The sequence below is a fragment of the Sinocyclocheilus rhinocerous genome, unplaced genomic scaffold (genome assembly GCF_001515625.1).
Source record: "Sinocyclocheilus rhinocerous isolate Xijiao unplaced genomic scaffold, SAMN03320098_v1.1 scaffold138, whole genome shotgun sequence".
NCBI classification, from domain to species: Eukaryota; Metazoa; Chordata; class Actinopteri; order Cypriniformes; family Cyprinidae; genus Sinocyclocheilus; species Sinocyclocheilus rhinocerous.
The window spans coordinates 451,052-461,733 of record NW_015635519.1 but is presented as its reverse complement, the minus strand read 5'-3'; the positions used below and the strand labels follow the sequence as shown (position 1 = coordinate 461,733).

The 10,682-nt window shown below is 35.4% G+C and overlaps 1 protein-coding gene across 2 annotated transcripts in view; it reads left to right on the top strand.

The window, feature by feature from the left end:
• The window catches only part of LOC107746947 (unconventional myosin-Va-like), an 85,544-nt gene that overhangs the window by 60,858 nt on the left and 14,004 nt on the right, over positions 1-10,682 (top strand). The window contains exons 25-34 of one of the 2 annotated variants that reach the window (XM_016561304.1): positions 1,050-1,198; positions 1,300-1,413; positions 1,596-1,733; positions 2,075-2,131; positions 2,397-2,624; positions 2,793-2,801; positions 4,061-4,161; positions 5,274-5,330; positions 6,836-6,916; positions 8,277-8,475. In XM_016561304.1, coding sequence (XP_016416790.1) covers positions 1,050-1,198; positions 1,300-1,413; positions 1,596-1,733; positions 2,075-2,131; positions 2,397-2,624; positions 2,793-2,801; positions 4,061-4,161; positions 5,274-5,330; positions 6,836-6,916; positions 8,277-8,475 — 1,133 coding nt within the window. The remainder of the gene's footprint in view (positions 1-1,049; positions 1,199-1,299; positions 1,414-1,595; positions 1,734-2,074; positions 2,132-2,396; positions 2,625-2,792; positions 2,802-4,060; positions 4,162-5,273; positions 5,331-6,835; positions 6,917-8,276; positions 8,476-10,682) is intronic. The other variant, XM_016561305.1, reaches the window with a different exon arrangement.

Here is a 10,682-nt window from a genome sequence, read left to right as displayed (position 1 = left end):
GATCTGATCTGTGCTGGTCGCTGAGGGAATACATCAACTTAGTGCTGTGGCTCGCCGGATTGGCTTTCACCGTTTTCACCGCTTCTTTGCCGGGACCGCCGTTCTCGACCCCGCCGCCTCAGCTCACTCTTGCCCGGCTTCAGCTCAGGCTAAGCCGGGGCTTTCGCACACGGTAGGCCGCTGTGTTTTTCGTTGTGAAAGCGAAACTACTTTGTTTGGCCTTCCAAAAATGGACACGACTAGAAATCAGTGGTTAAGTTGTATTTACAACACTGTTGCAGAACACTTCAACCCAAATATTCGGATGTGTGCAGCACATTTTATGGAGGACTGTTCACTGATCCTGGAAGAGTAGACTACAATGCTGGCTGTTCTGACTCAAAGACTGTAAGTAAGTTTTTTCTATTTAAAGAGTTTTTATATTTTATTTTTTTTATATTTAAAGCGAGTTTTTTGGGCAGTGTAGAGTAGGGCTTGTTGTTTGTCATTTCTCCGATCACAAATGCAGACAAGGTTTTATGTTTACGCAGCGCGATGCAACGCAACGTGTAAAAAGACAGTATAAGTCATTATAATCTGTAATTATGTCCCCACTGGATGCAACGAATGCCTGGTTTATAATGGGTTTTCATGTTTTTGAATCATCGCACCGGCCTGACGGGGCATCATCACAATATGGTGAGGGGCGTATCATTTCCGTCTCATGCTTGAGGTATTCGGCCAATCATAATGCACTGGATAGCTGGCCAATCACAGCACACCTCGCTTTTTCAGACCGATGAGCTTTGTAAAAATCGACGCGTTTCAGAAAGGCGGGGCATAGAGGAGAAACAATAATGTACAGTATGTGGAAAATAATGTGTTTTTTTAACCTTAAACCGCATAAACACATTTCATTACACCAAATACACAAAATACACAAAAAATTTTAGCAGCATCATATGACCCCTTTAAACAGAAAAACAAATCCAAATCCTTTAGAAACAGATGATTGAGTAATAATTCAATGTCAGTAGTGTACATATAATATGTATGTGTGTGTTTTACAGAGAAAATGCAGAGGGCTCTGAAGGAGGAAACCCAGCAGTTAGAAAACGATTTAAACGAGGAACGTTCTCGCTACCAGAACCTTCTTACCGAACACCTCCGACTAGAGGAGAAATACGACGATTTGAAAGAGGAGATCACACTTGCTGTAGTGAGTACACACTTATTTAGGGATTGCAAATCTTCAGTGCTTTCAACTAATCGGTGGGTTTTCTGAATGACTACTCAACTAGTGTATCTTTTTTTTTCTAGAATGTTCCAAAACCTGGTCACAGACGCAAAGACTCCACACACAGCAGCAACGAATCAGAATATACCTACAATTCAGAGTTTGCCGAGTCCGAGGAAGGGACCCGCGGAGGGGAGGTGAGATTAGAATGTGGAATATCATTAAGATCATTCACATTATACCGTATCTATGTTTATGATAGAATTTAAATTCCACTTCTTTGAGTTTGGCTTTTTCAAAGATCATACAAATAAAAGTAACATAAAATAGCATATAGATTGCATGTGTAATTATGGGATGCGTTTTATTCTATCTTCAGGATGTTTCCAAGGCGATACTGGATATGTCCTTGTTCCTAAAGCTGCAGAAGAGAGTTTCCGAGCTAGAGCAAGAAAAACAGTCACTACAGAACGAACTCGATCGGAGAGAAGAGCAGTTTCAGCGGGCTAGAGCTAGGGTACACACACACACATTTACATTTACAGTATTTACTTTTTAAATGAGGATGTACCATCTGTTTTTATTTGAAGTTAAATATAATGACTCTCCATAACCCAAATACTAAAAGAATATAGATTTTTTTTTAAGGACATCCTAAATAGAGATTTTGTCATATTTACTTAAATTCTAGACACAATTTTATTTTTATTTTTTTAAATGTGAAAAATAGAAGCGGTGAATGCCAGAAATGTACCAAAAAAAACGTATTATACTTATTAAACTTATATATATTATAAATGTATTATATATATATATATATATACTGTGTTACTGATAATGTGTTTTTTTATTGACCAGGACGATGAGGAACATAAGAAAGCTCGTAGTGCTGAGCTGGAATATGAATCTCTCAAGGTAAACACACACACTGTCTTCTATTTCTTTTCTTTTTTTCCTGCATTGTGGCAAACCACTTCAGTTTGCAGTCTTTAGAATTGATTGAGTTAATTGAAAAGCAGTGGCTGCTTTTTTGCTTGCAAAATTCTTCATGAAACTCACTGAACTCTCTCCAAGCTCACAGGTGTTGAAACACCTAGAAGTTGGCCTTCTACCATAAAGCTAGATAAATGATGAGGAAAATAAAGCCATATATAAATCTCTCTCTCTCTTGTGGATTCAGCGTCAGGAGTTGGAGTCAGAGAACAAGAAGCTCAAACATGATTTGAATGAGATGCGTCAGTCTCTGAGAGGCAGCGCTGAGGCCGGTTCTGCCGCTCCGGGTTCTCCTGCGTACACGGTCCTGCTGGATCAGCTGAATGCCTCCAACGAGGAGCTGGAGGTGCGGAAGGAGGAGGTGCTCATCCTGCGCTCTCAACTCGTCAGTCAGAAAGAGGCCATGCAACACAAGGTCAGAAACAAAACCTTTCATTCTTACATAAAATATATCAGGATTTCCAGATGTTTCTAAACAGTTAGTGCATAATACAGTATCTGTTACTTACATTATTCTCTTCATAAGTCTTGTTAACATCTGTAACTTAATTTCTCCTTTTGTCCTGTGTTGCACTCATATCAGGATGAGAAGGTATGTTGGTCAGACAGCATAACAATCATTTCACTTCACCTCTGTTCTGGCCTCTAAAATGCGTTGAAGAAGTTACATTGAAACATACTTGCCAAGATGTTCTTTAAAGGATTACTTCACTTCCAGAATAAAAATGTCCTTGATAATTTACTCCCATGTCATCCGAGATGTTCATGTCTTTCTTTCTTCAGTTAAAAAGAAATTAAGGAAAAATGTTGAGGAAAACATTCCAGTATTTTTCAACATATAGTGGACTTCAATGGTGATCAACGGGATGAAGGTCCAAATTGCAATTTCAATGCAGCTTCAAAGGACTCTACACAATCCCAGATGAGGAATAAGGGTCTTATCTAGACTTTTTCTAAAAAAAAAAAAAATTTATATACTTTTTAACCACAAATGCTCGACCTCACGCATTGCATAGTCACATTGGAAAGGCCACTGTCCAATGTTTACAAAGCGAACATCCCAAAAAATGTGAAGCACCCTTTACAAAAAAACAACGATGTTGGATGATTTTGAAGTTAGAGAAACTTAGATTCTGAGTTTTGCCACCTACTCTACCTTTTTGAAGCAAAGTACACAGTTGAAGAACTAACCGCGCATGACCTTTCCAACGTGATTATGTAATGCATGAAGTCGCGCATGCGCATCTCAGAGCTAGTGCAAGACGAGCATTTGTGGTTAAAACATATATACATTTTTATTATTATTGTTTTGTTTTGTTTTTTTTAGAAAAAGTCAGATTGTTTCGCTAGATAAGACTCTTAGTCCCCGGCTGGGAACTCGTGTACAGCCTTTGAAGCTGCAATGAAACTGCCATTTGGACCTTTAACCCGCTGATCACCAGTGAAGTCCACTATATGGATAAAAATCCTGAAATGTTTTCCTCAAAAACCTTAATTTCTTTTCGACTGAAGAAAGGAAGACATGCACATCTTGGATGACATGGGGGTGAGTAAATTATCAGGAAATCTTTATTCTGGAAGTGAACTAATCCTTTAATTTAAAATAGTATAAAGCATGTCATCTGTTGTCATGTATGTGTGCTAATGTTAACTTTACAGTTTTAATGCACGACCAATTTTTTTTAACAAAATTCAAATTTTACTTTTATTAATTGAGAAGGAAATGAAGTGCTATATTAGAACCAGGTCTTTGTGTTGTGCCTGATGCTTAAATGTATTATAAAAGTCAAAGTTAGTCGATGGATGCAGTGATTTGTAACTTGTGAATGTGAACCTCCTGCGTGTGTTTAGGCGACCATGACTGAGCCTTTGCCGTACATTGAGGATGTGCAGAAGCTGACTGATGCCAAGGAGATCTCCCAGGCCTACATGGGCCTTAAAGAGACCAACAGGTACATTACTTTTATTTACATTTCTTTCACTGTCAGTCAATCACATGCTGAATCACAAAACATGAAATCCATTGCTGAATCTACTGAATGTGTCCCTCATCTGGGATCTACTCATACTGTATATGTTGTCTGATGTCCTCTATCCCCCATCTTTTTTTACAACAGAGGTTCTTAAACTTGCATCCCCCAGAAAGCTAATGCTTCTCATATGTCACAGTGTATTTGTGTTAGAAATTAAATCTTGAAATGTTTTATACACTACCTTTCAGAAGTTTGGGGTGAGTAAGATTTTGAAAAATGTCAAGGAAATTTTTTTATTTTTTTTGCACCCTCAGATTCCAGATTTTCAAATTGTTGTATCTCGGCCAAATATTATCCTATTCTAACAAACCATACATCAATTGAAAGCTTATTAATACAGATTTCAGATGATGTATAAATCTCAATTTCACAAAATTGACCCTTATGACTGGTTTTGTGGTCCAGGGTCACATATTGTTTTAATTCTTTGAAAAGTTCTGGTAAAATAAATTTTTTTGAATAAAAATATTAATTTCTTCTTTTTTTAAATAAAAATAAATAAATAAATAAAAGAGAGAGAAAACCTTACTGACCCTAAACCTTTGAATGGTAGAGAATATTACATAACTATGTAATAATGGTCTAATAATTGAAAAGTGAAAGAACTTCAGTATCACATAGGGAACACATATTCACTATTAACTATTAATTAAAGAGTTTTCCCTCAGTAAACTACTAATTTGTTGCTTATTGAAAGTAAGTAAGGTAGTTGTTATAGTAGTTATGTTTAGATAATGGGTTGTGTTAAAGGATATAAGATATGGTCATGCAGCATAATGCCTCTCAGTTTGAGAACCTCTGTTCTGCAATGGATCTTTGTTTTAATATTTGCTGCTGGTTAAATTCTTTGCAGTTTCTCGCACAGACCCAGTAGTGTCACATCTATCTCCAACCAAGGAAATGATGACTTATCACTCTCACAATCCTTTCACAAGCCTGTGTGTTTACCCTACCCTACCTACCTGTTTGGATCAGCCCTCTGTCTGTCTGTGTCTGTCTGTCTGTTGATGGCTCATCTCTGTCCTGCACAGATCACCCAGGTTTACACGCAGACCGACTGAAGTGAACGAGCTTGTGAGCAGGTTGAGGTAACAGATGGACAGGCATGATGGGCCGCTCTCACTGCATGTGTGTGCAGCTCAGAGCAGAGCAGCGAATCAGCCTCATTCCAGAGCCCATACATAGACAAGAAAACATAAAACAAAGTCCAATTCCAGGCATTAACTCTAATATGAAGGAATTATCTCACATAGCCAGACCTTTGGCTATCAGCATAAAGTCTGGTCCACTTTACAGCTTATTGTTGCCAGGCACCACCCTCTTAGTCAGGAAGACGTTTTGGAGGAAAGCTTATTTGAAATAGATTATAGACCAATTTGGAGTCACAGTTACGTCACATGCAGCTGCGCGCGCATTGTGGTGGCCCATGCCGCCTTCTCAAACATTTGAGCAAGAGTAATGAGGGCTTGGCTTTATTGACCCTGCCAAATAGATGCAGAACAGCAAATTCAGTCTATTAGATTACTTTAGGTGATGGCTTTGCAGTTTTTAACAGGCTGCAACAACAACGCTTGGTCATGTGATTCAGTGTGTTGGATGAATGAACCTACACATGGCTTCTGGCTGACTGCTTTAGATGCCGTTTATTACTCATTATGCAGTGGACAAATAGCTACAGCAATTAAATCAAGTGAACAGATGACAAACTAAGTGCTTTTTTACATTTTTCAATGTTTGCTACATTTGCAGTCTTCTTTGTCATAATTATTTTATCTTCATCATTTATTCTGTTTGCATTTCATCTTTCTGCTGTTTTACTTAATACTTTAATTAGCCGATTGTTTGTCCGTTTCTTTGTTTTTCGTAAATATGTAATTTAATCAGAATAATCCATATTAATAATCACCCAAACCAGACAATAGTTCACCCAAGAATTTAAATTCTGCCATCATTTACTCATCTTTCTGCCATTCCAATCATAGAAGACTTTCTTTCGTCCACTGGAACACAAAGGAGATGTTTTGAAGCAGTAGTTCTCAAACTGTGGTATATCAATAATATATAATAGTGAAGCATAACTATACAAAAATGTTTATTAGAAAATAAAAGTATTTGTAACTATTTTAATGCTTTTTAAGCTGTGCATACAAAAATACTTCAGAGCATCCATATTGTACATTTCAGCTTACAGTATATCCAAATTATCCAAAGTGTTTTATTCTGTACAAATAATAATAGGATCTGGCTAGACAAAATTTTAAATTGATAAAAGAGACTCTGTTTAAAGATATATAAGGTATGAACTAAGTTTATTGTATCTATGTAATGAACAGATTTAGACTGTTAATTATCCATTGTAAATAGTTCCCTTCTCAGTACAGTAGCTCTCAAATCTAAGTTACATTTCAAATATCGTGTTCTGTTCCTCACATACTTTTACATATATTCCACATTGGGTGAACAATCCTTTTAACAAACCTGCTAAACTTATCCACTTCATGCTACTCTCATCAAAGTTTGTCACTTTTTGTTTCCATTTGTGTTTGTTTTTTCATTGTTACCATTTCTTTTTTTTTTTGTTCCACCCCATCAGATCCCCATTCCCTGACTACCATAAGCTGAATGAGGATGGAGAACTGTGGCTGGTTTATGAAGGGTTAAAGGAAACTAACAGGTTAAAGAGCAGAGAGATAAGAGCATGTAGAAATGTGTGACACTTACCTAAACACTAGTGCCTGCAGAATGCTCTCCTTCATGGTATCAAAACCTGCAAGAAAGAACTCTTTGTATAATGTTAATACTGGACTAACCAAAATGAAATGAGGAAACTCTTATTTTAAAACAGCATGTAGTCACGACTGTCATAAAGGAGCTATAAATAAAGGTGAATACTGCTGCACTGCAAGAAACAATGGGCAGGTTTCTCAACCTTAGTTGGAAATGGTTCACTCAAAAATAAAAAGCTGGCCATTATTAATGTCTAACATCTTGTTCTGAATGTCAAGAATAATGTTCTTCCACACCATTATGACAAAGTCACAATATCAAAAACTACAAAACTAGTCTGTACAACGGTGTGATATTCCAAATCGCCTGAGTTTTTGCTTGAAACAAGCAAAATAATCTGCCAATGGGGTAAGAAAAATAATCTTGTTTTCTGTTTGAAATAAGATTATTTTGCTTACCACATTGGCAGATTATTTTGCTTGTTTCAAGCAAAAACTCACTTAATTTTGACTTGACTTTTTCTGAAAACAAGACAATAGTTTTTACTGGTCTAGAAAATCCTTCTTGATTTAAGAATTTTTAGATATTTAGGCTGGAAACAAGACAAAAAATCTAAGTAAGAAAAGCGTTTTTTGCAGTGTATTCACTGAAATAAAATATAAAAAACCTAAAGATACATTTATTTATTTGTTTGTTTGTTTGTTTGTTTTTCCAGATTACTTAACATTACTTATTTTAATTTAACTTGATGTACTAAAATAATTAAAACTGAAATAAAAATAAATAAATAAAACTATATAGACATATTAAAAAAGACAAAAAATGACAGAAAAACATCACAGTTACTAAAACACTAAAATTTAAATATACAATATAAATATAAAATAAAATAATAAAAATGAAAACCATAATAATATCTTAAAGATACTAAAATTACACTGATCAGCACAATATTTTAGAAGTCAAATATGAAGCTTAACAGTGAATAACAACATAATCTCAATTTGATCCTCAGCCAAAGCTGTCTGCTATATGACTTCAGATGACCTGGAATATAGCACACAGATTGCATGTTCTATTTTTATGGTGTAATATCATTGTGTGGAAAAGCTGCATAAAAAACTTTGGAAATTGTCCTTACAATATTTAGGTTTAAAATGACGATTGTTAGTAAATAATGACAGCATTTTCATCTTTGGATGAACTGTTCCTTTAACGCTTCACAACAGAAAACTCAAAACAGAATCAAAAGCTCTTCTAATGAAGAACTGTGTTTCTGGTTATTTGCTCTCTCTCTGTCTGTGTAGGTTGTTGGAGTCTCAGTTGCAGGCTCAGCGGCGGTCTCATGAGAACGAGGTGGAGGTTTTGCGTGGAGAATTGCAGAGTGTTAAAGAGGAGAATAACCGCCAGCAGCAGCTGTTAGCTCAGAACCTGCAGCTTCCTCCAGAGGCCCGAATCGAGGCCAGTCTACAGCACGAGATCACGCGCCTCACCAACGAGAACCTGGTCAGTACAAACACACTACTAACACTTTCCTATACCAGTGGTTCTCAACCTACATCCTTTCCTTTTCCTTTCAACAGCGTTAGGTGTCCCATAAATGTCAGTTGATTATTAGAGTAGTGTTATTGCCTATTTTTCATTATTAATTTCATTATTAGTTAGTAATCAGTCATTTTCAAGATGAAATTGTATGCAACCTTGCTTTTGTTCCTTAAAGGGGTCATAGGATGCTACATGCACTTTTACAAGTTGTTTGAACTGAAATGTGTGTTGGCAGAACATTTTTAACCAAACTATGTTACAGACTTTTCATTAAGATCCTAAAGAATCATATCAACTTGTGGAAAATGGGCATCCTATGACCCCTTTAAAGTGGTCAAATGTACAAAAAGGTTGGGAACCACTTCCTTATACCGAATGAGTTTATGAATGTTGGCCCTCAGCAAAAAGCTCCTCACAATCTAAAACGGTTTATTTTCTTAATTTCTGGTGACGGTTCAAGACCCTGTGATATGATAAATGTAGTATTATATATATATATATATATATATATATATATTTGAGTGTTCTCTTATACAGTAAGTTGACAAAACTAGCCTTTAGCAGATATTCCAAAAATGTTAATTTAAACAAAATAATTTAAGATATGTTTAATATTTAAGATATTATTTTGTGGCCCGTAAAAACTGATTATTTTTTTTATTTTATTTTTTATGGTGACATTTGAGGCACTTTGGGGTGTTTTGCCGTGAAACCGACCAATTATTTATTAAAGCGACAGACCCTTTCACACCAAGAACAATAACTATAACAATAAAGTTTTAATAATCATGCTAGTTCTATGAGAATAGTGAAATCCACACTATATTGATAACAGCATATAGGAGTGAAATTGTGGTGATCTCTTTCAGAACTTTTTTTTCCAGCTGATAACCAATAAAACATTGATCAGAATCCTTCCAATATTAAAGAGCTTGAGCATTTAAAGTAGCAGCTTGCACTTATAATAAACATTAATGTTATCATCTGTTGGTGTGTACGCTAATATAGTTATGATTCTTGGTGCGAGCGGGTTTTAAGAATAGAATTACCTGTACATTTTTTTATCCAATTGTGGTTGATTCCATCTCTGTGCATTTTATACACAGCAATACAGCAGCTGGAGTTACACATAGTGATTATTTTGTCTGGCCTCAGATTTATTGATTTTTAGTATTGTTTATTGTGTAGTATTGTTTAGTATTTTAGTATTGTTTTTCACCCTCTGGTTAACAAGTTTGGGGGGGGAAATGCAGTAATCCGACAAAAATGCAAGCTGCAGTGGAGGGAAATGGGTAATGGGTAAAATCCATGGAATAAGAGAAAAAATATTTTTGGGATATCAGAATCGGAATGCAAATCATTTTTATAGAATACTGTCATCAAAGAAGCCATTTTAAGCTAAATGCAGATGTTGAAACAGACAGACTATGGATGAAAACTGCTATGATTACTCTACTTTTAAAGCATAAATTTGATTTAAACAATAGGTCTACATAATATTCATATATGCAGTTCATAGGGCACATATTGTATTAGCCCTACAGTTACAGCATGAAATACTATTTAAACCTATTACTATTAACATTTTACATAACATTTACCTATTGTATCTCACAATTCTGACTTTTTTTCTCACAAATGCAAGTTTATATCTCCTAGTTTGGACTTTATAACTTGATTTAACTTAATTGTCAATTCTGAGGAAAAAAGCCAGAAGTCAGGATATAAACTTATATTCTGAGCCGAGGGGAAAAGAGAGAATGACAAGTTGTTTTTCCTTATCAGAATTGTGAGATATAATCTCAGAATTGCGAAAATAAAGTCAGAATTTTGAAATATAAACTCAAATGTACCTTTTTTATTCTTTTATTCCATGGCTTCCATAGATTGCTACTTGAAAACTGTCGTTTTCTGCCACCAGATAGGCTCCACCCACAAAAACGTCATCCCTGTTTGCAAACACTGAATTGGTCTATATCATGTTTCAATAGGACAACATAAACACAGAAAATAAAACTTTTGTCAAACCAGTTTATGGTGTCTTTAATTATGAGAAGGATGGGCCTGAACAAACTACAGATGTCATTTCAAACAAAAAGCTTTATAAACTTAAAGCACATTTAGAGGCGAGTTGAATAGCACATATATATATATATATATATATATAT